Here is a 24,583-nt window from a genome sequence, read left to right on the forward strand (position 1 = left end):
TTTATTTAAAATCCCCTTTCTTCATTTTACAAATTTACTCTCCAAATAATTGACATACTTACAATTAAAAATCACTTTTATATAATACATAGAGAATATTTACATTGTTTATAATTGCAACAATTGCACCAAATTATAACCTTAGTTGTATTTTTTTCATGTTATCAGTCAGTTAACATGTTCAACAGTCTATGAGAAATAAAAATGAGACACTATAAAATAACTCTACATACCTAGGTACTTATTTATACATTTATCTCAACATCACACTATATCACTCGGAGAAGGTCTCATAATAAAGTAGGAAGAACGCATCTTAACATAATTTAGCATTTTCCATTGCATTTTTATAAAATGTTTACATGGGGAAATATTTACAAAAATATGAGTAGGGTATGATGAAGTATAGAAGACGGGAAAAAGAATGAACAATTCAGTTGAGGGTACCCCGGCATTGAGGAGCTCCACAAAGGCAAGGGATTTTGTCATCCTCCAATGGAAATTTATAATCATAAGTAATTTCCTCGTTAACTCCTATTGGTTGTTTACTGTAGATTACGATCTTCTTTTGGCTTTCGATCGTGATTACTTTTGCGTAACAATTCGGCTAAAAGAAGTAAAAATTTCGTAACCACAGAAAAATATATATCACTCTGCCTTTTTCACTCCAAATATTGAACTTTGTGTTGTAAGTTAAACCTTAATAAATTCATCGAATTTCAATTCAGACTAGAATTCTTTCTCCTCTATATGTAGAATATATTTATTATATTGCCAGTTAAGAATAATAAAATAGATAATCTTAAGTGACTCACATTGCAACTGTGATTAATAAACCTCGCCAAATTACCGCACTTCGTCGCATCAATAATTGTATCTAAATCGATGCGGAAAAGATAAGAACTACCGATTCCAGTAGCTTCGTATTGAGCTTCCCGTAGATCGGCTACAACTGGTCTAACCATTTGTCCAACGTACTCGATAACCATTTCATCGGCCGCAATTGGTTCCATGGCAAACAAGCCCCAATCGTGAATACCAGATTTAGCAAATTTCAATTGTTTTTTACGGAACTAAAACACAAAATGCATATTAGAATATAGAAATCGCGATATAAAAAAAGATTGAATTATGTATCCTACCTTTAATTGATTAAACTTAAGGAGATCACTGTCTGTATCAATTCCGAAAGCTGTTAACAACCGACGTTGATTGCTACGTGCCTCGCGTGACAACGCTTGCATCTTGCCGGTCAACGCTTTAGAATTATTCTTTGGACCATTCATTACACCATCACCTCCAATATAAGAACCGCCACTGTCTTCCACGTCGTTGCTTCGCTGTATACTTTGGGCATAATGATGCTGCAAAAACAAAATGGTTATTCGCTAAATTCTAAAAAAAGCCTAAAGCTAAGAAAATGATATATTAATGTATGCATGCTGTTAAAACTTTACATTTCTTTTAGAAAAATGTGAATTTTATAAATATATGAAATATCTAATTTTTTACTTTATGTTTAGCCTTCTCCCTGATGTCAACTTTGTAATATCCTTCCGTTCTAGCGCTTCCACTCGCGTGCAACCGCAGCTCGTCTCGCTTCCTCTTTTTTGCGGGACTCGGTACATCCGTTGGCGGATGATCGACCCAATGCGTATCGTTCAACCAGTAACCTTGAGTATCGTCCGCTAATAAAGCTTCATAACTTCGTCTCAAGTACTCCACGTCCTCCGCGTCTATTCCTCTGGTTAAAAACTCATACAAAATAGCCATTTCTGACATAAGATCTCGTTCTTTGTACGTGACTATCGGTTCTGGAACCTGTTTAGGAAGTTTTTCATACATATAATCATTTCGAATATTTTCCTTTTCTCCCACATGGTTCTGATGACTGCTGTGCACTTTTGTATATTTCTTAGATTTCTGTTTTTCAATTTTATGAGTATTGTCTTTTGACTTTGTTAATTTGACCATTTTTGAATGTTTTACTTTCATCGAGGTTGGTACACGTATCACCGAATCCACAGGCTCTGGTTGAGCAGGTGGTAACGAATACGAATGTTCCATATACACTTGCGAAGCCTGAGAACCAGGAGAACTTGGTGTTCTCTGTCCATTCAATCGAAGTTCTGTTTCTGCTTGATACCTATAAAAAATATCAAATTATTATCACACATCATTAATTTCTGTAATTAATTCTGTGGTGTATGTATGAACGTATTATATTAAATAATATTATATGGAAAGAAAAATCATTATTTAACAAAAATTTATTTAACTGACCTTAGTCTTCTAATTTCTAAACTCTCTTCCTCTGAGTCAGTCGTAGGAATTTCACTAAACATTTCGATCTTTTCATTTTCCTTCAAAATAGGTTCGTCATTTATATATTTTTCTGACATTGTTTGTAGCGCTCTGATAATATTAGGCTGTATAGGACCTGGACTCCTATGCCGTATAATATTATCCTGTCCAGCTAACGTTATTAGAGCTTCCGCTGCCGAACTCTCTTTATCCGGTAACGTCTCTTTCTTTATTGCCAATGTTATCACCATTGGTGCAGGTTGTACATCGCTCTGCGTTCCTTTATCTTCAGTGATCCTTGGCACATCTTCTTTGTCCAAGGTTCTACACACGTCAAACAGTTTTTTCTCCGTTACAGGCATTTTCTCGGTAATTCTTTCCTCTTCTTTAACGCTTTCGTATTTTATAGAAGAAGTTAACGAACTATCCAGATTTTCATCATCGATCTGCGGGAAATCAGTCGAATTTTGATCTTTAATTTTGATATCTGGCACTGGCGTTTCTCTGCCGGTCGGTGTGGGACAGTCTAAAGACCTTTGAATTGCGAGTTCCATCAATATATCAGGATCCTCGCTGTTACAAGCCAAAGGTCTGTTATCAGACATTCGACTATCTGTATCTTGCTAAAAAAAAAAATCCATTTTAATTAGCATAACTGTCGCATCTTCTTAAATCACTATGCACATTTGCGTTGTATTACATACCTCATCCTCGAAGCAGGGTTCTTCGTCAGAACTTTCATTTGAACTGTCGGAAGATTCACTGGAACTAATGTCCTCGCTACTACTTTCGATCGACGAAGACGTAGTAGATGAGGATGAGACGGTCGGAAGAGAAGTCAATGGTTTCTTCGTTTTTTGTACAGGTGGTACATCTAAATCGCTGTCACTTTCAATTGTTTCTACATCAGCGTGGCCCGACTGCCGGCTGTCCTCATCTTGTGGTAATGGGCTTGGAGCCTTGATCTTGCGCTACATACAATCGAATAAACAAATAAGTAATAAACACTAAGGTCATGTTATTGGAGAAAAACATAATATAAGTCATTTTACCCTGAATGAAGGCATCTTTGGCATACTAGCTCTGATACCCAAACCAAAGCCGTCATAATTAAGTCCTAATGGCGTCGCTTGCTCCAACAATGATGACAATCCTTGAGGTTTCACGTCCTCTTTTGCTGTGTTATTAGCAATATTATCACTGCTACCCTGAGTTTGATTCTTTTCCGATTTCTTTTCGTCCCACCAAACCTCGAATAATTTGAATGCTGTGTTCTCTATCATCTTCTTATTAAAATCTTTCTTTAGAATTTGTTTTAGTTCATTTACAACTCTGCTTAACACTCCATTAATGGTAGGTCCCTGAAATAGAAATATTTGTAACAGTTTCCTAACAAACAAAATCGCAATAAAATGTCAAGTTCAAATTTATACATATATGTAATAAAAAATTTTATTTTATTTTACCTGCGGATCTTTTGTGATGTTATAATTTGCCATAGCATGTAATCGAGATTGAAAAGAAGAATAATAATTTGTGCCTTGATGATTTCCAATTGTGGCCGAAAAAGACGCGGTTGTAGGTTGATAATGGCTCTGTAAGTAAGTTGTTCCATAAGGATAAGGATACTGTGCAGGTCGTGGCCAATTATAAACGTCATTGGAGGGATAATGAGTTAAATGTCCTGGGTAACCAGCTGCCGGATATAATTGATTCGGAGGTTCAGTCTGTGCTATTACCTGTTAAGAAGATTATTTATGAATAAATGTAACAAATACTACATATTTCATATATATGTGATCTCACTTCCTCAATTTTTTCGTCTCCTGAACTCAAAGGACTCAGAGACATTCTGTCGTCGTCGGGTGGCGGAGGCGGGGGTGGATCCTTAGGTGGTTCTGGTTCATTGTCGTCATCAGGCGCGGGACTGTAACTCCCTAACAACGCCTCGTCCTCACTGGAACTTATGACGCTACCTAAATCTTCATCCACGGAAAACTGACTGATGCTATTCTCGTGAGCTTTTCTTCTTTCTTTATTTCTCTCTACCACCTTGTCAAAACACTGTTTGTATATCTCATGTGAGAGGAAAGGACTGGGGGGCTCTGACAGTATCTCATTGTCAGGCTGAGATTTCTTGTCGTCCTCAGAGTCACTACCAAATTGTAAAAAAGGAGGTGCCATTCCACCAGCTTTGTCTTTCAATAACATGGCAATCCTCGTATCTAAATCTAACGTTTTACGAGTCTCATCAGGGGAATCATGTGGTGTACTCTTTGCCGTAGTAGTCTGATTCTCCTTTTCCTTTTTAGGAGTGTGATGCTGCACCTTTGCACTGGATGTTTTATTATTAACCGGTGTCACATTAGAAGCAGCACTATCTAAATTTGTCGCATGTTGTTGAATCGGCCAGACGGAGGTCGAAGTTGAATATGTCGTCGTCGATCCAGAATTATTGCCCCACCATACATTCGAATTCTGTTGAATCGGTATATTCTGCGATGGTACGTTCTGTGGGATGTTAGGTAAGTAACTACTTGGAGGTTGATGATAACTGCTATAATAAAAGTCGTAATTTGTAGCCGGGGTAGAATTTTGAGAGTAATTACTAGAATAATTCAGTTCACTGGGCGCTGTTCCGTAACCCAAATCACTACCTGTGCTGCCACTTGGCGTAGGATAGTCTCTGTATTTATTATATCTTGAATTCTCTACGTACGACTCTCTGGTCTTGTCAATACTTAAAATAGGTTTTTTACTATTTCTAAAGTCATCCCTTTCCTCAGGCAAAGCCTTTTCCACTGGTGTCTGATGCTTTTCTGGCTCAGGCTCTGGTGGTGGCTTTGGGATTTCCTTCTCTACTTTCTTCTCAGGTTTCTTCTCAATGGTCAATTCCTCAAACATCTTCTTGCATTCTTCCCCAAAGGGATCCAAGAAAACCCTCAACACTTTACCCATCACAGATGTATTATTTAATTTTTCTACACACGCCTTGGATGCCTTAGTTGACTCAAACACTACTCTTGCTATTCCAAGATGTTTGTTGGTTAATGGATGGTAATAAATAATAAGCTCTTCTATAGACCCGAATTTCTGAACCATGTTCATCAAGAATGTCTTATCGATATTGTCATTTAAATGGCAAAACGTTACTTCCAGCGGCGGTGGTTCCCCGCAATAATTGGAGTCAATTTTAAATCTAGGTACAGGTAGATCAAGTTGCTCGAGTCGAGTCCAGATTCTCGTCAATTGCGATCTGGGATCTCGAGGCTGAACCTGTGGATACGTCGGGTCTCCTGGGACCGTTCCATCATATCTGCACAGTTTTGTGGCTCCCTTAACTAAAAACGGATCGACCAGCAGCTTATAGTTTCTCTGGGTCTTCTGGGTCGCTGGTGGCACAGCCGAATCTTTTTGCGAATGCGTCACGTGTCCATGGCTATGTTTCGACGACGGCTGACTCGAGGAGTTCTGCGACGTGCTCTGAGAGCTGCCATGGGAATGACGGTGACGATGCGAGTGCGCGTGTGAATGTCCATGTCCATGACCATGCCTCTCCATGCCGTTCATTGCCTCCGAGCATCATCCATTCACATGAACTTCTATTGCAAACATTTATCCAAACTTTAATATCGGTTATCATACAGCGAACGCAATCAACCTATGCAACACACTCACATCTTTTGAGAAAAGCGTGTTTATCAACGCGAAAAACAAACCAGTAAGTGTTTACACAAATTAAATAGTAAACCGGTGTAGCACAACTGCTGTACATCACTCTGTCCATCACTTAAAATAAAACTTCAATTACAAAAATAGCGAAGATTTCGTTGTCAAAACGTTAAGTGCCTAATAGGTATACGCTTCTCTTAATCAGAGACGCGGCGACGATTACATGATCGAGATCGTACAGTGACTGCAAAATAATTGTGCTTTTACAGACTAGCTTTACCAATTTATTACCGAGCATCCCTCAGCGATTCCTCTCTCTCTCATCGTACGCGCGTAATCACGTTAGAGCCGTGACAACTTCACTATGGATCGTCGCGCAAGGACGCATCCTCTCGTCGTGCGAACGCGAGACTCTTGTCGTTGGATCGATACCGATCCCCGGTACGGCGTTATCGATACTGCATCCTCAGGTGGGATCCCGAAAGCCGTCGCATTCAGACACTTCGGACTTATGCGATGCGGTCCCTCTCTTTCTCTCGCTCCGACCTCTCGGTCTCGCGCGACAACGTCGTGCGGCCCCCCCTCAGCGGCAACACATAACCTCGAAGGCCCTTCTCGGCGCTTCTTTTTTTTTATTTTTTTATTTTTTTAGGTTGGGTTACCCGCGCGACGACGATCCATCGAGGATAACCTTAGCCGTAGGATTTTTCGTGTAGAGCGCCGTTGAAACGATCCCCTATAATTGCACGCTACGTCCGAAGCTCCAGCGCGAATCTTTCTTCTCGCTTTTACTTCGTTGCCTCTGTCTTCCTCTTTCTCCACGCCTCTATTCTCTTCTCGCCTTCTTTGTCCCTCTCCTCGCTCGTTCTATCTCTCCTGCGTTAGAACCTTTAGACCCTTATTATTCAGTTACGTTGCGATTTCTTTCTCTACCTCTGCCAGGGATCGCGTAACTTTTGTAAAACGTCCAGCGATGGTGCGCAACGGCGCGGCGTCCCGACGAGCCCGATTCACTATCGAGCTATCGAACTGATCGTCCTCTCTCGAACGTCCCGCTGTCGTTTCGTCACCGCTGATGGCTCGCGGTCCTCGGCCCGATAAAACGTGATGAAACGTACGGACTGAGCTTTTCTACTTCTCCTTCTCTCTTCGTCCTTCTCGCTCGCTTGCTGACTGACCCTTCGCGACACGCGCGATTCTGTCTCTCTCTCTCTCTCTCTCTCTCTCTTTCTCTCGTTAGGCAGCGCGGAGTTTGACGCACCTGAGCGTGTTGGGTAGCCCTGTCTACTCGCGCACGCGAGATGCACTTTGCGCATCTCCTCTACGTACGGTCGTAAACTTGCTTGTGCGAGCTAGTTCATCTTTCTGCTGTTAAGGAACATCATTCTTTATCTTTTATTACGAACGGTCTTCTTTGTATCTTTCAAATTATAGGATTAAAAAACTATTACTTGACATCCCCGATTAGTTCCCCTCTGTTCCTCTCCCGTGAAGGGTAAAACGCGCGAAGACTTTTTAAGGTTATTTCACTAATCTCTAATTAAGTTAATTGAACGATTAATTTCAATTGGCTGAGTTACTTGCTAGATTTCTATGTAAATTACTTATTATTTTATATACCGCGCGTGTATCTGAATATGTGCTTTATATATGTATTTAATTTTTTACATTTTTTTAAATTAAAAAAAATAATTTTATCACACAGCATGTAAATTCTGGCCTGAATTATAGACGTGAATTATGTATTATGTAGAATGGATCTTTTCTTGTGCGATAGGTGTTCAGTCCAATTGGAAAATTTGAACACACCTAGGGCCGGTTGTTCCAACTTTTCTTGGTAAACTTTTACCTGCCAGATAAGCATGTGTCTATCTTCATTTTTTTTCTTAAATAAATAAAGACGAACATATATTTATCTGATAGGTAAGTTTACCAAGATAGTTGGAACAACCGGCCCATAAAGTGTGAATATTGCAACAAATAATTTTCATATGCAATCGCAATAGAAGTGTAGCCAATCACTTCCCGACTACTTGTTACCTCCGGCAACTGATTGGCTACACGAATTACTCGTTCGATGCACAGAAGTTAAAATCTCGATCAATCGATAATCGTTCTTTTAGAGTATCCTGAAGTTACAGAGGTTGTGGCTGTGGCTATCGTTTGCGGTTATCTTCGCGGAGCTCCTTCTGAGGCATTCCGAACGATTCCAAAGGGGAAGTTCTTGAACAGTCATTTTCTACGATACTGAAATATCCTAAAAAAGAAAAGGAAATGTCGAACATACAGAACTTTTTCAAACGTTATCTGCCAGTAGTTAAGGCCGACGAGGGTGAGGAGGAAGAACTGGTGGATCCGCAAACAGTACTCCGCGTGAGTGACAATCGTTATATAATATTTTGTCTTTTGAACGCGCGTGCAAACACCGATTTTTTTAAGTACGGATACATTCGATAAAGTTTAAACCAGAATCATGGTCGTGTGCATTTTTGTGTCTCACGTTTTAAGAAAATTTATAACTAGAAGAAAAAATTTTTTAACTGCCAATATTTGCTTTTGGTATTTCCTTTTGACATAAAAATTGCAGTTTAATAAAACTGAAGAGAAACTTCGAAAATTTCTTTTTACATTATACATGAATAGAATTTCATAATAAATCAAAATAATCAAATTGAGATTCAATTCCAATTCAAGTCACTGTTTATATAGTTGTATCACATTGTTACATATCATTTCATACATGTCTATAATGATCCAATGTTACTTTGTACCATATTTTAATCCATATCTAACTTTTCTTTCTGCAGGAGGAATGCAGTCAGGAAACAAAATGCGCCAATTTTAAAGAGAAGTTAAACACGTGCAATGATCGTGTTAATTCAAGAAGCAACACAGAGGAAACTTGTCTAGAAGAGATTCTCGATTATGTGCAATGCGTTGACCATTGCGTTGCAAAGACTTTGTTCAGTAAACTTAAATAATTTTATTCAATATTCCGTAAAGAGCCAGCTTGTTATTTGCAATGTTAAAGCTGAAGATTTCTCTCAAGCATTGTACATATATAATCGTATACTAGCAATAAAAGATTAACTTATTATAGATGGAAATTATACTGACACGCAGTCACTTCTTTATCTGTATTTCAACTTTATGAGAGTTTAACAAATCTGAACAATGTGTATACAATAGGATATACATAAAGTATCACTGACATACAATTATACACAGACTTTCGGTTCAGTTCACGATCTGCATCTTTTCATATTAAAAAAATTTGGAATGTTCTCTTCTTCCTTTGTTAGTTGTTATATATAAATTCTTATTTTAACTATGATGGTTGAAGAGAACCAGTACCTAACAATACGTCGAAGCACACGTTACACACGCGTACCGGCTTGTTCAAACCAAATTTCAAGATCGGTACATCCTGACCAGAACACTTGCTACACAAAATTCGTCCACAATGCCGGCTAAAAAAAAAGAAGGGAAATGAGATATATGTCTGAGGAACAATATTGAGGAATCAATAATTCAATTTTAATTATTAAAAGAATTTGACAGTACCAATGATGCTTCCGCATTGTGAGAGAAAATTTTGTCCCACACTCCAAGCAGCAATCTTTATCGGACCATGGCGCTTCTTGCGTCAAGGAATCTAACAGTCTATATAATAGCTGTTTTGTCGCTACTTGATAGTTGAAGATCGTAATTCCATCTTTATTCATTGAACCTAGGCATGCTCCGGCTTTCACTAGTGTTCTACAAAGATTGCCATTGCCCTTCATGTACGCAATCAACAACGGCGTGTTTCCATCCAAATCTAAAATAGAAGTTTAGTAATATATACACACACAAGCATGTAATATACAATTTAAACTGCAACATTCTTTAAAATAACTTCATCATTTTTTTCTTCGCACCTGCATTATTAACAGGATATTGTGACATGCATTCTAAAAACAGATCGCATATCGTCGCAGCATTATCCCTTGCGCATCTGGCTAGCTCGTGCAGAGGATTGCGACCCTTGAGATTCATTGCTTCCGCATCTAACGTGCACTCAGTCAACAATGTTCGCACCACCGACACGTGACCCTCTCTCACAGCTACGTGCAACGCGTTATCGCCATCCGCGTTTACCGCATCAAAGTTAATGTTATTCTACGTATATAGTATATCGAAATTAGGACATGTCTACTGATTCGGTGTGTTTGGCACACATTGGATAGTTTCCGCCTTACTTGCAATAACGCGGAGACGACAGCGGCATGTCCCGCCTTGGCTGCCACGTGCAATGCGGTGTTCCTATTTGCATCTGTATCGTTGACGCGAGCGCCCGCCAGAATCAAACTTCGCACCAACATCTCGTTTCCGGACATGGCTGCGAGATGTAAGGGAGGCGTTTGCGTAACGTCATGTATTCTTGAGTTTACGTCTACCTGGAAAAAAAAAGATGGCTGGCTGCAGATACTGACTTCACACAACGAACCAATTACGTAAATTAAATGCAGTACTTGTATTGAGAGTAAAAATAGAATGCTCTCCATGTCACCCTTCTGTATGGCAGTGTGCAAGAAGTTTCTGCCTTTATTGTCATATTGCTCAGCGGCCTTAGGTAATCTCTCTAATATTGCTTGTGCGGCTTTGTTGTTGCGAACTGTCAGGGCAGTGGCGAAAGGCGTTAATCCCTTTTTATCCCTCTTATTCAGATCTATACTTGGATGGCATAGTAAAAGAGAAATAATTTGCGAATGCTGATTCTGTATAGCCACATGCACAGGTGTTTTTCCTTCTGCGTCACGAGCATTTACATCGGCTCCGTGCTCGATGAGCGTTTGAACGACTTGTTCCAGTCCCCATTGACAACACAAATGTAACGGCGTGCACTCATCTCTTGCCTCGTCTCCGCCAGCACCGTCTGGACCAGGTCGTCTTGGAGCATTCAAGTCACATCCGCTGCGAAATAATAAATAGTCGTTGAGAGAAAATGTAAAAAAGACATTAATATTTAAAATATTTTAAATTAGCTCTTTTTATAAATCAAATATATCTCCGTCATAATGCAGCTTATAAGAGTACATTTATAGTTTTTAAAATATTTTTTCTTGCTGGTGTAATCTTTGTTTTTCGTTTTTCCCAAATGAAAAAATTTATACCTTCTGATCAGAAATTGTGCGATATCCTCTTTGTTATCGTCGATCGCTCTATGTAACAACGTTTGTTGACAGCCGTCGGGACCCGGACCCCAACAATCTGTGTCCGCTCCGTGTTTAACCAAGATCGATGCGGTATCTTCTTGATCAGAGTCCAAAGCATCCCACAACGGGCATCCTATTGAAGTGTCTACGCCTCGCCTGCAAAGAGCTTCTACTACTTCGCCCAGTCTGCAGTGTACGCACAATTGTAACGGCGTTTCTCCATTGGCTGTTCTGTACATATAACAAAATACAATTGTTAATAGGATTAAGATTGCAAGTAAATATCTGTAAGTTTTATTAAACTCACTTTGCATTCATGTCAGCACCATTTTCTAACAGAAATATTGCCGTAGCTGAATCCTCTTTTAGTATCGCTTGATGTAATAATGTCAGGCCTTCTTCGTTGCGCTCATTTACGTCCGCTCCAGCTTTTATCAGAGCCAGCACGATATCTTTGCCCTTCTTGAACGGTGCCTTTATAGCCAAACTGAGAGGTGTCTCGTTCGCGTTGTTCTTAATAGCTAACTGCGAATCCAAGCTCGTAGCGTCCAGTAGTTCGACGACTATGTCGGTATATAGATTCATAATGGCGAAATGAATTGGTGCGTCGCCAGTGGAAAGGGTAATGACATCGGTCGGTAGCCCGTTCTTTAAAAGTGCACGAGTTAAATCCTTTAAACCAACCCTACACACTTCGTGTAGTATCGTGAAGCCTTCGTTGTTGGTTTTCGTTAAATTATTACTACAATATTCTACTAAGAATAACGCCGCCTCCTCTCTACGTTCTCGCGTCAAGATGTGAAGCAACGTGTCTCCAGTAACATCGTACGTTGGATTCGGTATAGCACCCTTGATCAGCAATTTCGACGCAAAGTTCTCGTTGAAGGGTTCCATTTTCATCGCGAAACACAATGGCGTGTCGTCCTCGTTCGTAGTTTGATCTACATCTATATTCTTTGCCGCGAGTAACAGATCGAACAGCATCTCGTTTTTTTCAGAGATACAGCTGTGAAGCGCAGTCCTTTAAAAAAGTTAGAGACAAAAAAATTATAATCAAGAAAGATGAGAAAGGAATAGTATTTTAATAGTACTTTTGTTACAAAAGCTATTAATTTCATTCTATTTCGAATTTTATCAAATAATAGCTTTTATATTACTCAAATATTTAGCTTTTTTATTACTTGAAGCATACATTAAAAGCTAAAAAATTTTAAAGCATAGCGTTAATATAAATTTACCATCCTCTGTGGTCTTGCAAATTTGGATCGATTCCCGCTTGGAGTAGTCTCGATCCAACCGCCAGCATGTTTTCCGTATTGTGCTTCGCCACTAAATGCAAGGCGGTGCAACCCTCTAATTGTTTAAGGTGCGTCGCGTTCTTCGCGTCCTCGTTAATTTTCACAGCCTCGCACAACTTTTGCACGCTGCCGTTATTCTCCAGCTGCTCGATTATGAACTCGGACGAGTAGGAGTCTCCCTTCAAGATAGCTGAATGAAGGAGAGAAAGACCCCTCGAGTCTTTCGCGCTCAGATTCGCTCCATGTTCGACGAGGGTGCGCGCCAAGGATGGCTGGCGAGTTTTCAGAGCAACCTCCAGAGCTGTTTCTCCCTTGTGATCCACAGCGTTGACCGCTTTCGGAAGCTAACAGAAATAATAGCAAACGTTATATCATCAAGAAAGAAAAAATTCATTTTTTTACCTTAAAAAACAATTTAAAGATTATATGTAAAAAATGATATAATTTCAAAGCTTGCAGAAGTTGCATTTTATTGCAAAAGGTTTTTTATATTATAAATCTTACTATATAAGTATTTTATTATAATAAAAATTATTTAAAAGCTGACGTAATAATTAAATTGATCTGCATTTTAAAGAAATGTAATTTAAAATAGTCCTTTAAATATTGTAATTTGTCAATAGAGTTACAGTCGTAGTAACAACCGCAGAAAGAACTGAGGTTTGAGAGCCACTGTCATCCGCGCGCGATACGCGCGCTCGCGCGTACCGTGCGTGTGTGCACGCGCTGGAATGGCACGGATGATATCGGGTCAGCGTAAAAAAGTGGAGGAAGTATGGAGATTATTTTCTGATATACATAGGAGGCTGAGTGTTGGAGTACCGTCGAGGCGGATGACGTGGCCCCTGCGGTACGACGCCCAGCAGCCGACCGCATTCGGCTGTCGACCACTGTCGACCAGTCGTCATTCCATGCATTGCCGAGCGACGCGGGGATCCTGCAACGGTGTCATCATCGTGGTGCGAAATACGTCGTTACAATGCATCGTTACGCAAACGGCAAGACTCTGTGATAGGTCGACATTGTTTGTCCGCCGCTCTATTTGGCGGTGAACATCGATATGCCAGTGCATATTAATTAATTAGGGAATAATGAGACCGGAAAATTCCGATTTGGAAACTTCATGTGGACACGGGGGATTCACCCATCGGTGAAATCTAGCGGTCCTCAACGTGTCTCAAATCGGAAATCTATCGACACGATTGCAGGAGCGATTATCTAAAATTGTTCGGGGTTTTTAATTTCGTGCACGAGGTTATTTTGGTGAAACATCTGGGCGATATCTTCTATCTTAAATGGTTGGTGAAAGTTTAATCCTGAAGAGAAATGAAGAAAAATTTTATGTTAATCTAAATATTGTTTCAGATTCTATCATTATAACTGGAGCGATCGAGTAAATACCTCATTACTCAAGTGATAATTATTCCTTGATGGAATACAAATAATATTACAAATAAAATGTACAAATTAAAGCCAAGTCTGCAGATTTTGATACTATGTATTCTATTTGCTTGTATGCTTCTTTTTATATTAACAACATGTAATAACAAAGTCGAGACTGTGAGATTAACATCTTGAAATTTATAGGCGTTTCACAAGTACGGGCAGAAGGTATTTCGTGTTTCAAGTGTCTTACAACAGTCATAAATGAAAATGACTCAGATCGGCTTTGTTCCCATTTCGATGGAAGTGCAAAATTCCAGGTGTTTTGCCCAACATCAACGCTTTGTATGAAGAGAACCGTTCAGTATCAATCTAAAAGTAAGCAGACCATCGTTCGCGAGCGTTATCGTTAGGAAATAAGCAAAAGCATTATTTATTATACATTTGGACTTCTTCTCCTTTCAGCGTCTATAGTGACCACTGTTCAACGAGGTTGCGCGCCACAGAATTATATTTTTAAAATTTATAATGACGCTGATAACAAATGGTATGATAAGGAGGAGGTGATAACGTCCGCTTATGACGAGGGTTGCTTTACTGGAGAACATAGAGGTGCACCTAGTCGCCCACCCGAATACTGTTTCTGTAGTTTTCACTTGTGCAATTCATCCCCTCCACAAATCGAAATGTTTAGCAAACTGTGTGGGATGATATTAGCGCTGATAATTATAAGATTGTTGTAAAACTTTATAGTTTATAGCACGCAATTATGTGTTATTTAACAGAAAGTGCAATTCATACAAAAGTTTCATGACAAATCTTTTCTATTAATTACGAAAGTGTAGAGATCCTTCATGACAAATTGCAAATATCATATCATATCAAGAGACATGGTAGTAGCTTGCGCCAAGTAAATGCACAGTGCAAGACCGACCGTGTTTAATACATACTGTAGTCTATAATATACTCTAATATGAATTACAAACTTATTTTCTAAAACTGTTATACATATAAAATAATTTATTCTTAATTTTCTGCTTGTGAATATCTCTATTTTGGAATAATATATGCTTTTAAATGAAAAAAATCTTTCCTGGTCAATTATCTTATTAAAGCTAATAATTGGAACGTTTCTTGAATTTAGAAAATGTATATTGCCAATAAACATCAAAAGATAAAAGTCTATTGGCATTGATTGCTAATCTTTCATATAAATTTAATGTCTGAAGTTTGCCACAGTTTTTTAATAAATGCGAGAGGTCAGAAGAAACAAAAATACTCTAATGTGAGATCTTTAATTTATAGCAAAAAATATTTATCTGCATTTATGTATAAGCAAGAACTAGCAAAACAATTATTTATCTTATTACTTATCTTATTATCTTAAATATTCATCAACAAAGCATGCTTTGTGCATGCAAGTACTTAACATTCAAACTCGAGCTGTGAACATACCACATTAAAATATTTAATCATATTTAAGTAATATGGACAAATTATATTAAATCCTTGTACTTTAACAGTACGATATTTTCATATTTTGTTCATATATATATTGTATGAATTATGCAAATATTTATGTATCACAACAGCTAACTCAAATTACCAAAAATAAAATTTACTTCAATGCATCATTTTTGGCTTTTTAATAGATGCAAAAAGACAGAAGAAGAGATCTTACCTCAGCGTTATGTTCCACCAGGTACAGAAATACAACGTCTTCGCGCATCAAGCGTACCGCTGCGTGCAAAGGATATTTACTCTTGGTCTGCAGTAACTTGTACAGGAGAGAACCTGGCATTTCCTTGAAGTCCTCGCCTGTCAGATCTTCCTACAGATATACAAGCATTTTAGATATAAATCTAACAGCGTCAATCTACAACCCTTGAACCTTACCCAGTGTGCTGAGATTAAAGAGCTGCAATGCTCCTTCAATTTCAGAGTACCCAGTTCCTCGGCAGCTGAGTACAATCCTACACAATTCTTCAAGCCCACTGTCCCAATCAGATACCTCTCGCACTGATCTACCAATTCGGACAACTGGAAACCAGCAGCCGCTTTCATCAAATCCAACGTTAGGTGTTCCTGGGATATCTTGCTGGTGTAAATCCATTTCAACAGCACCAACGCAACGGCGCTGCTTAAATTGCTCCAATCTGAAAACGATCGTAACAAGGTAATTATTTTAATGTAACAATGTATTACGGTGAGAAAGAGAAATATAAATAAATCTAATTATAAGTGAAATCTAACCTAAAACAGTCTTCTCGACGAGAGCCGCGTCGCTGAAGAAATCAGTCCTGGCAGACAGAACGAATTTATGCGCCGGTATCTCTTGGTCGATCAATTTTATACTTATATCACTGAAAAAAAAAACATTTTTTGAATCACACTTACTGATTTTGTTATTGTTGTTACAAGGGAAATCAGGTTATATAAACGCGAAAGGCCTACCTGTAACGGTGCTGACAGTACAAGGATGCCACCGTCGCCAGAAGCCGGCCGACAAATCCGCCCTCCTGCTTCTCGGCCGTGGCGACGGCGTATTCTCGCTGCAGTTCCGCGTTCGCGTTGTACAAATTGACATACTGTTCCCGCAGCAGGGACAGGTGTTGCTGCCATTTCTGCGCCTCCGTGGGATCCTCTGAAATGATCGGTGGCCGTGCAGGATGAACTCGTCGACAAACACGGCGAGAACTTACCCATGACCGGGAAGAAGGAGAGACAGGAGACGTCTGTCACGTTCGACGTTTCGAGTTTGGTGCGGCGATCCGATGCACGACAATATTGCTCGTGGCGCGGACCCGCCGCGCATTAACGCACGCTCATTGGCACGCGCACCGAACCCGTTGGCGAGGAAAGAAGGAAAAGAGGCCGAAGAAAAAACGAAGGAAACTACGTTCCGAAGCGTAGCGGCGCTGACGAGATTCCGAGGTCCGAGGGGAGGATCGTCGGGATTCGCGGGAGAACGCAGAACGCCGCCGCTACACCGCACGTGTGTCACACGTACATACATGCAATAATGCATACGCCCACGACATTGCATCGTACGCCACAGTCCGCACATGCACATTGATGCATGCACGTCAGTCATGTCAGACAGAAAGAGAAAGAGAGAGCGACGATTTCAAATCTCCTTTCTCCTTCTCTTGATAATAAATTTCCAAGGATTTTTGCACATCGCTTCTGCTCGGTTTCTGCGTATAGATAATAAAAAGGAATGCAGTGGAGATCGCGTGCGTGGAAGTGCGTGGAAGAGAACGCTAGAAACGAGTGCATTTGCGAGCAAGGACAAAGAGACGCGGAGAACAGAGGGGCGGCAATTAGTTAATGGACTTTAAATTTGTAACAAGGCCGTATCTCGATTGAAGCGATATAAATCGTTTTGCGAGATTACTAGGGCTGGTTTTCACGGGCGATAAAATTTGGAATCGAAATTCGAACACTGAACCAACTTATCTTACTCAGATATAAAAAAAAAATTTTTTTAATATATGAAACCTTCGTGGAAATTGGAATTAACAAGTCCATATTCCAGATAATCAATGTTTTACTTTAATTTCTGAGAAATGCGTTTTTTTTTTCTTAAACAGGCGAGATTAGATACATAAAGCATAAAGTAATAAATACAAAATTTAGACTGATAAGATATCTCACAACACCGCTATCCAGATCTTAACTCATTTCCGTTTAAAAAGAGACAAATATATCTTTAAGAAATATATTTAAATAAAAAAAATATTTAAATTTTCGCGATTTATTATTAGATATAATATTACCCAGAGAGAACAAATAAAGTCCATCAATTAATGTCTCAGATGTTTAATAGAAGTTTATTATATAATAGATGTTTATTAGATAATAGAAATTTTTTTCTCTCTGGGTATCACTTATTACAACACCTACTTAATTCTCTAATACAACTTGATGATTAAAACAAATTGCGATATTTATTCACAAATGTTCAGTCATTGTCTTAAATTAACAACCTTATATCACATAATCATCGTCATCGAGCGGTAAAACATTTGTAACAACAACTTAACGCTAATGGTAACGTGCACTTTTGTTTCACGTTTTCATTTGGTTGCGATCGTATTGTCGTTTTTAGAAAGAATAATTTTAATACTGTTGTTTACACCAAAAGCTTTCCACTTTCCACAGACTCTCTGGGCTGAGCGTTCTGTACAGGATTTCTCGAATACAAAATAACAGCAAAGCTCACCATAGCTATTGAAACAATGGTGTTCGTGCTAATAGGTATGCTAAATAAAAACCAGCACAGCACCGCAGTAAAAACCAATTCTACCGCGCTGGCAAAGGTTTTTAGTATAGAGTTCAAAGTCTTCAGGAAAAAACTTGTTATTATTCCGACGAGTGAATTGTTTAGCATAATCAATATTACTTTCGGCTGCAGAAACGTATTGATCTCGACGTTGCTCAGCATTTCACTGGCGCCGTTCGTAAATATACTTAGCAGAATGATCGCTGCGACGTTACATAAAATGCTGTCGATGTACATAAATACATTCTGTATAAAAATGTCGATGTCCGCGCCCTGTCGTTTCAACAAGTACTCGTTATATACACCAGCCAAGCAGGAGCATGTTGTCTGTAAAATAAGACGTTTTTTTCAGAGAATAATCGTGCCTTTCTACTGACATGGATAACGACGATAGGTGACTCACTTGTACAAGAATTAGAAGTAGAAAAATATCTACGTGGAATTCCGTGCCAAGGACGTGGGCGTCGAGGTGTTTTACCATGCAGCCGACTGTCAGGATCACTAGGGAAAACCACTGGGTCGTAGATAACTTTTTTCTAAAAATGACCTAAAAGAAATCAGAATATTTTTACGTCACTTCTCTGGTGTTGTTTCTTTGTACATGAAAACAATCAGTACCTGAAAGATGATTCCCGTAAGTACAACGCGGAGCTGTAGGAGAACATAGTAAGTTGTGGGGTCGAATCTAGCCAAATTGACAAACGCTAGATTGTTGTAGAGGCAATATAAAAGCGCGGGTATCATATACAGCAGAAGCACTAAAAATTCACAGTTTTCAGTATTTTTTGAGTCATGCTTTAGACATTTATATTGTGTTACCATAAATTCTCTATCTCCATTTTCAAACTCACCTTTTTTGTTCCTCCTTGTCTCCTGGAAAAGAGTCAGGATACTATTGCTGCAAATTAAGATTAATTAATGGATTAAGAAAATTTATCTGATTAACTGTATACAAATTGTGAACTTTTCAATTGTTTTGCTTACTCTTTGCAGTAAAGTACCGTGGATATGACTAACTTTAGAACTTCTGTCATCAATACAACTGCTACAATATTATATTCGTAGCGGCCACTTCTTTGAGACCATGTCACAAGAATACCTGCAGCAGATTATCACAATCTGATGATTTTCATAACCACATCGTGTATCACAACTATTTAATCAATAAATTTTGTTTTCTCTCATTTTTCTTATTGTTGTAACACAAGAGAGATGAGAGAACTGCTTACAAATAATTATGTGATCAAGTGATACCTTGATTTATAAAGAGAGCTATGTAGGAGACGAAGATGACAGGACTCCATCTTCCTGGGAACAATTCACTCCAGTTTATTCCTCCCATTCTTCGTTCTTTTCTGACTGTTTCAGTTTGAGCAATTTTGGCACATTATGTTTGACAGTCATTCCTCCTCCAATTTGTACATCGCACGCACGTATGGCAGCGCGCACTGGCACTGGCAGCGCCTGGCAGGCAGTCTGGCAAAGGCCGGAATCGGACCGGATACGGTGGATACTGGTTGATACCAACACATCAACTCTCCACGCATATGTGAGTGTACGTCTCAATAAATGTATGTATATATATATATATCACGCCATGTTCCCGTTAGCCGCGTGTTAATTCTGTTATTGTATATATTTATCGCAAAAAAGTATTTATTGCTTCAAAACATGGAATTATGCATAAACAAATACATATAATGTAATGAATTATGCATAAACAAATATATATAATGTAATTACAAAATTAAATCTTTTTTTCGGCAAGAAACATTTTCTTGGATAATTTTTAAATATTTTGTTTTTGGTAGAATAGAAATAAGAGACATTTTATTATAGAGTATGAATTACCATTATCGCATCTAACACGCTGAATATAAATTTTGATGATAACGTATCAGTGAGAGATATCAGCCATATGAGATATCAGCCTTTAAGTTAACCAATTATTTTCACTAGCATTTTCTAATCTATATAGGAAAAAAGATATATATATATATATATATATATATATATATATATATTTGTGTGTGTGTACATATATACATGTATCTCACACAAAAACTCTGTTTCTATAAATTACATTTAAATTACAAAGTATATTATGTAATTATATATATGTATGTAAGTTTTTTAGTTCTCTTTCTCTCATAGCATTTTTCTCTTCTTCAAAATTGCCAGATTGGAAGATTTTAAAAAAATTTGATTTTTTGTATATCACAAGAAAGTTTTTAGGATAAAAAGTTAAAAAATTTTTCCTAAGGAAAGAAAATGTAAAGATTTATAGTATTTGTTAGGAACTATATTGATTTATTTATAATACATAAATTTTTTAATATTATTTATTAGAATTTTTTATTATTATTTATTAGAAATATTTATAACTTGACAACACTGCTCTTCCTACAGAATCCTAGTCTAATCGATCTAATAAAGTCTTAACTAATGTTAGTACTGCGAAAATTTTATGCAAATTGTTACACAGCAAAGGTTTGAAGGCCTTTAGATGTTTCTATTAGAAATCTAATGCATTCTCTTGTTTAGCTTTAACAATATAATTACATATAAACATGAATTACAAAGTTATGAACGCATTGGTTTTTAGGTCAGTCATACTGTTATAATATTTAAAAAAGTTGAATATATCTAAATAAAAGTAAAATCATTATATAAAAAAAAGATAGGTCATAAATTTATCTGTTCATAATAATTAAATTATAATTTCCCCACAAATGTAAAAAAAATTCTCACTCAACATCTAAATTTCAATAATTATATGTAATGCAATAGAAAATAAACGAATAATTATTTCAATAAATAATAACTATACAAAAAATCAAATACAATGTTTATATCGAATTTTTTTTTAAGAAAATTGCTCGCCATAAAACTTAATAATATATGTACATTAGTGTAAAATGGTTCTGTAAAATACGTATCTATAATATTAATCAGACGTTTTCAATTGTCTCATGATCTGTTGTGTAATTAACTTAGTCGCTTCACTTGCATTAGGTATAAGAAACTTATCCATATCGGAAATAACTGTGTCATTATATTGTGTTGTACCATATTTAAAAGTTATTAGATCGGCGTGCCGCTTTCTTGATGTTATTTTGACAATGCTTGTTAAAGGACGTTTTACGATTACGTGAGCGGCACCTTTCCGCTCCGGAATTTCTCGCAATACTATAAGATGACTATCGGTAACCAAAAGTTGACTGAAACAAAAAAAAAATGCAGGTATGATTGATTTTATATGAGAAGAAAATCCATTGTTTTAATATAAGCTCACCTATCACAGAGATCACCATTAACTTTCACCTCTTGACATTTAAAGGAATGTAATAATTTAGGATTTTTCATCCATTGTTGTATAGATACTACTTCGATGGGTTCTTCACTTTCATTATTAGTCATCGTCATATCTACAAGTAAATAGAATCAGATTAAATAAATAAGTTCTTTTTTTTTTAAGCAATTCGAGGTCATTTAAGGAATCTAAAGAAATGCAATTACCTATCTCTTGATCATCGTCTATACTAAATACAGGTGCGGTCTTTCTCTGACGTCTAATATCGTCCAAGTCTTTACTATCTCTCTTTTCTGTATTGCTATTAACGTTTGCCGTTGGATTGACAATATAATCAAATAGCTTTCCCTTTACTTCCTGACTCTTTAGTTTCATAGCTAGTCCAATCTTCCCCAAAAGATCAGAATTGTTGTTTTTTACTTTAACGGGGCTCGCCTCATTCGAATTTTCTTCTAACACATTAGCATTACACACTAGACAATGTTGCGAATTGTGATCTACAAGACTTGACACTACTTCATCGCCAAAATATTCATGAATGGCTGAAAATAAAATTATAATTATTAAAAGAACATAATTTATGTTCGTCAAAGTTCAAAATTCGAGAAAAATACCTTGATATCCAGAGGTAATCATGCTGACGTATTGTGTATGTTTTTGTAAAAAAGATGCCACTACCATGTGCGTATAGCGATCTTCCTCTTGTCTACCACTTCCCAGAAAGCAAAGATGTTCTCCACCAGCTTGCGAACCGACAGCTAGTGCTTGACGTTGAGCTTGTAGCAAGCCTTGTACAGCGGTAGCAAATGCGGCAGGTTCTTGCAACATCTAAAAAGAAAATTTCACCTTCTCTTACATTGAAATTTATAAAGCATTGTGCAAATCATTTATTAATAAATTATAAAATATGTGCGTTAATTATTAACGCAACTAGAAATATTTTTTAAATATTTTTGCGTAATTAAAACTTACTAAATTGCAATCGAGATGAAACGCTGTTGGTAAGTGACCTGCGTTATATTGTTCGGCAGGTCTGCAATCCACGAGAAAGAATCTGACAGTCTCAACAGTGCTGTTAGATACAGATGGAGGTTCGATCGCGTTCTCTACTAATTCTTGCGCTGATACAGGTAAACATAATGCATGGGATATTAACTTTTCGTCGGAGCTGTCACCAAACATTATGGGATACAAGTCTTGTTTAAAAGATGTTGGTGTCTTCATCGCGTAATACTGTGCCAGGGAACAGAAATCTGTTACATCTTCTGCTTCCAAAGCACAGGGCATTACGGCTATGGCATCTATTATACTTTGCTTGTCTTCGTCTTTCATACTCAAAATTTGCTCTCTATAAAAAGGAGCATTACTTTAATGCAGTAGCAATTACATTATATCTATATATCAATTTAATTAATATTTACCTAGCATTTATAACCATGATAAGTGAGAGAAACAGCATAAAAAATGGATCAGCTTGCATGAAATATAGATCCCACATTGTACAGATCGCTGGCAATGAACAAACACCAGCAAAAAGGGTATTCATCCATACTTTTGTATACTGATCGGGTGATATTCTTTTTGTATCCAAAAAGGAACACAGTTCTGGCTCGTGATAGAGAAGCAACAATCTCAAAACTGAGCTATATGTTTCGCCTCTAAAAAGAATAGCAGATATTATGAAACAAACAAATAAATAATCAATTTTATATTAATAGTAATAAAAATATTTATTCAGGTAATAAAAAAAAATGTTTATTACAGTGTGAGTTTCTTACCTTGGAATATAGATATCTCTTATTGCCTCAAAGAGATTATAAGTCGCAGCGCGCGGTAATTTTAAAGCTATTAAAGGACCTAATAATTCTAGCCACCCATTTCCTCTTTCATATTGTTTACATTTACTCTTACAATAAAATGTTAGTATAGATTCAAGATCCGAAACTACAGAAACTTTGTCTTCATCATCGTTCCCAAGTTTTGCTGTAATGTTTAACAGCTGTTAATAAATATAAATAAAACCATACAATATATAAGAATATAATATATCCATGTACTCACCAACTAACTGTTGACAATCGTCGCGAATTATATTTTGCTCAGGTAAATCGTAAACCTCATTAAACTGGCTCAATTGATCACTTCGATCAGTAACGTAGAGGCAAGCCAGCCAGACGTCTGGTCTTAAATTTGTAGGAACCGACTGGCCTTTACAAATGGCATATATGTCAGATGCAGATGGTGCTTCTGTGTCGAGCAATGCTGCCTCTAGCTCTAACACCCTATAGCAACAAAGAAAATTGACTTGGAGTCAATAGAAACGATAAAAAATGCTATTTGCATTTAAAAGTATGTAAATTGAAGATACGTAACCTCGGCTGTATATTCATTTGAATATAGACCTATTTTTTGTCGCTGCATTGCTGCACAGGGCTGCTATTCCGTACATGGTTACCGATAATTATCGGTTCGATAACTGTCGTTGCGCATATATTTTCATATATCAAAATACATGCGCGATAAACGACACTTATCGAACCGATAGCTATCGATAACCGTGTACGGAATAGCAGTCCTGGTGTAATAAGTTAGAATAATACTTTTTTTTTCATTTTAACTTATTGTACCAGCAGTGCAGCGACAAAGAACAGGCCTTATATCCACCTGAGATCTACATACAGATGTAACGTATTAATTAGTAAGATAATTAGCAAAACTTGGAAACGATATTACGTAATTCACACTCCTTCGCTAACGAAAATATCTTCTGCTGCGTTTCGTCGCAGCTGCAACGCTGTAGTCTCTACGTTTCATGTAGTTTGCAAACTGTGTCGCGGATCGCGCAGACTGACGGAAATCCGGAGCATTGCCGCCAGCGGACGCGGAAGTTTGACGTTCCCATTGAGAAAACACATTGTCGTCTCCCGATAAGACGGAGAAGCCGCGAAATCTCGGCTTACCAGGTGTTTTCGTCTTCCTGAAGGGCCATCGTGACAAACTGCAGCGGCGGCTCGTCCAAGTTGAACGCGACCGAACGGAGATGCGACGTACGTCCTAAAACCGTCTGCACCTACGGTTGCTCAACATTTTTCGGGAATCTCGTGTGGACGGAAGCAGGAGCAAGGCTCAT

General features: G+C 37.8%; 6 protein-coding genes across 8 annotated transcripts; 2 read left to right on the top strand and 4 right to left on the bottom strand.

Moving 5' to 3' along the window:
- Positions 1-58: 58 nt before the first annotated feature.
- LOC105840442 (histone-lysine N-methyltransferase SETD1) lies at positions 59-8,067 on the bottom strand. 3 transcript variants are annotated; one of them, XM_036293154.1, is made up of 10 exons: positions 7,428-8,067; positions 4,111-7,344; positions 3,771-4,043; positions 3,357-3,665; positions 3,009-3,275; positions 2,284-2,927; positions 1,513-2,146; positions 1,143-1,364; positions 816-1,073; positions 59-607 (listed from the first exon to the last, which is right to left on the bottom strand). In XM_036293154.1, the coding sequence occupies exons 2-10, from the start codon at positions 5,872-5,874 to the stop codon at positions 434-436; spliced, it is 4,545 nt and encodes a 1,514-aa protein (XP_036149047.1). In that variant the 5' UTR covers positions 5,875-7,344; positions 7,428-8,067; the 3' UTR covers positions 59-433. The 3 variants fall into 3 exon arrangements, with proteins under 3 accessions (XP_036149047.1, XP_012542825.1, XP_036149048.1); XM_012687371.3 differs by having other exon boundaries at positions 4,111-5,906; positions 6,268-8,067; XM_036293155.1 differs by having other exon boundaries at positions 4,111-5,906; positions 5,983-8,067.
- Positions 8,068-8,099: 32 nt separating this feature from the next.
- LOC105840447 (cytochrome b-c1 complex subunit 6, mitochondrial) lies at positions 8,100-9,083 on the top strand. The gene is made up of 2 exons (XM_012687375.2): positions 8,100-8,349; positions 8,784-9,083. The coding sequence occupies exons 1-2, from the start codon at positions 8,251-8,253 to the stop codon at positions 8,955-8,957; spliced, it is 273 nt and encodes a 90-aa protein (XP_012542829.1). The 5' UTR covers positions 8,100-8,250; the 3' UTR covers positions 8,958-9,083.
- A 16-nt stretch (positions 9,084-9,099) lies between these two features.
- On the bottom strand, positions 9,100-17,239 carry LOC105840443 (rabankyrin-5). The gene is made up of 13 exons (XM_012687372.2): positions 16,558-17,239; positions 16,310-16,499; positions 16,109-16,218; positions 15,752-16,011; positions 15,537-15,686; positions 12,413-12,816; positions 11,482-12,195; positions 11,133-11,405; positions 10,491-10,932; positions 10,218-10,415; positions 9,897-10,137; positions 9,541-9,796; positions 9,100-9,446 (listed from the first exon to the last, which is right to left on the bottom strand). The coding sequence occupies exons 1-13, from the start codon at positions 16,559-16,561 to the stop codon at positions 9,305-9,307; spliced, it is 3,384 nt and encodes a 1,127-aa protein (XP_012542826.1). The 5' UTR covers positions 16,562-17,239; the 3' UTR covers positions 9,100-9,304.
- On the top strand, positions 13,173-15,035 carry LOC105840446. Its single transcript, XM_012687374.3, has 4 exons — positions 13,173-13,770; positions 13,838-13,985; positions 14,060-14,233; positions 14,321-15,035. Exons 2-4 carry the CDS (start codon positions 13,931-13,933, stop codon positions 14,596-14,598), a joined length of 507 nt encoding a protein of 168 aa, XP_012542828.1. The 5' UTR covers positions 13,173-13,770; positions 13,838-13,930; the 3' UTR covers positions 14,599-15,035.
- A 179-nt stretch (positions 17,240-17,418) lies between the features above and the next one.
- LOC105840445 (UDP-galactose transporter senju) lies at positions 17,419-19,673 on the bottom strand. The gene is made up of 6 exons (XM_012687373.3): positions 19,395-19,673; positions 19,125-19,239; positions 18,992-19,038; positions 18,759-18,898; positions 18,544-18,687; positions 17,419-18,467 (listed from the first exon to the last, which is right to left on the bottom strand). Exons 1-6 carry the CDS (start codon positions 19,480-19,482, stop codon positions 17,991-17,993), a joined length of 1,011 nt encoding a protein of 336 aa, XP_012542827.1. The 5' UTR covers positions 19,483-19,673; the 3' UTR covers positions 17,419-17,990.
- Positions 19,674-20,976: 1,303 nt separating this feature from the next.
- On the bottom strand, positions 20,977-24,442 carry LOC105828872 (TBC1 domain family member 23). Its single transcript, XM_012667432.2, has 9 exons — positions 24,414-24,442; positions 23,515-23,735; positions 23,232-23,436; positions 22,875-23,111; positions 22,426-22,801; positions 22,068-22,281; positions 21,660-21,995; positions 21,436-21,568; positions 20,977-21,361 (listed from the first exon to the last, which is right to left on the bottom strand). The coding sequence occupies exons 1-9, from the start codon at positions 24,440-24,442 to the stop codon at positions 21,088-21,090; spliced, it is 2,025 nt and encodes a 674-aa protein (XP_012522886.1). The 3' UTR covers positions 20,977-21,087.
- Between the last annotated feature and the right edge of the window lie 141 nt (positions 24,443-24,583).

Source organism: Monomorium pharaonis, chromosome 10, assembly GCF_013373865.1.
Source record: "Monomorium pharaonis isolate MP-MQ-018 chromosome 10, ASM1337386v2, whole genome shotgun sequence".
Classification (NCBI taxonomy): domain Eukaryota; kingdom Metazoa; phylum Arthropoda; class Insecta; order Hymenoptera; family Formicidae; genus Monomorium; species Monomorium pharaonis.

Coding starts and splice junctions, on each gene's coding strand:
- LOC105840442 (XM_036293154.1), bottom strand. CDS start 5,874: ATGAACGGCATGGAGAGGCATGGTCATGGACATGGACATTCACACGCG. Junction 3,666..3,770: donor ACATCACAAAAGATCCGCAG/GTAAAATAAAAT, acceptor TTTCTATTTCAG/GGACCTACCATTAATGGAGT. Junction 1,365..1,512: donor GGGAGAAGGCTAAACATAAA/GTAAAAAATTAG, acceptor TTGTTTTTGCAG/CATCATTATGCCCAAAGTAT.
- LOC105840447 (XM_012687375.2), top strand. CDS start 8,251: ATGTCGAACATACAGAACTTTTTCAAACGTTATCTGCCAGTAGTTAAG. Junction 8,350..8,783: donor ATCCGCAAACAGTACTCCGC/GTGAGTGACAAT, acceptor TTCTTTCTGCAG/GAGGAATGCAGTCAGGAAAC.
- LOC105840446 (XM_012687374.3), top strand. CDS start 13,931: ATGTACAAATTAAAGCCAAGTCTGCAGATTTTGATACTATGTATTCTA. Junction 13,986..14,059: donor ACTATGTATTCTATTTGCTT/GTATGCTTCTTT, acceptor TGAAATTTATAG/GCGTTTCACAAGTACGGGCA. Junction 14,234..14,320: donor CGTTCAGTATCAATCTAAAA/GTAAGCAGACCA, acceptor TTCTCCTTTCAG/CGTCTATAGTGACCACTGTT.
- LOC105840443 (XM_012687372.2), bottom strand. Junction 12,817..15,536: donor TGGTGGAACATAACGCTGAG/GTAAGATCTCTT, acceptor TATTTCTGTTAG/CTTCCGAAAGCGGTCAACGC. Junction 10,416..10,490: donor TATTTTTACTCTCAATACAA/GTACTGCATTTA, acceptor TTTTTTTTCCAG/GTAGACGTAAACTCAAGAAT.
- LOC105840445 (XM_012687373.3), bottom strand. CDS start 19,482: ATGGGAGGAATAAACTGGAGTGAATTGTTCCCAGGAAGATGGAGTCCT. Junction 19,039..19,124: donor ACGGTACTTTACTGCAAAGA/GTAAGCAAAACA, acceptor CTTAATTTGCAG/CAATAGTATCCTGACTCTTT. Junction 18,899..18,991: donor GACAAGGAGGAACAAAAAAG/GTGAGTTTGAAA, acceptor GTGAATTTTTAG/TGCTTCTGCTGTATATGATA.
- LOC105828872 (XM_012667432.2), bottom strand. CDS start 24,442: ATGGCCCTTCAGGAAGACGAAAACACCTG. Junction 21,996..22,067: donor GATTACCTCTGGATATCAAG/GTATTTTTCTCG, acceptor TTTTATTTTCAG/CCATTCATGAATATTTTGGC. Junction 21,362..21,435: donor AATGGTGATCTCTGTGATAG/GTGAGCTTATAT, acceptor TTTTTGTTTCAG/TCAACTTTTGGTTACCGATA.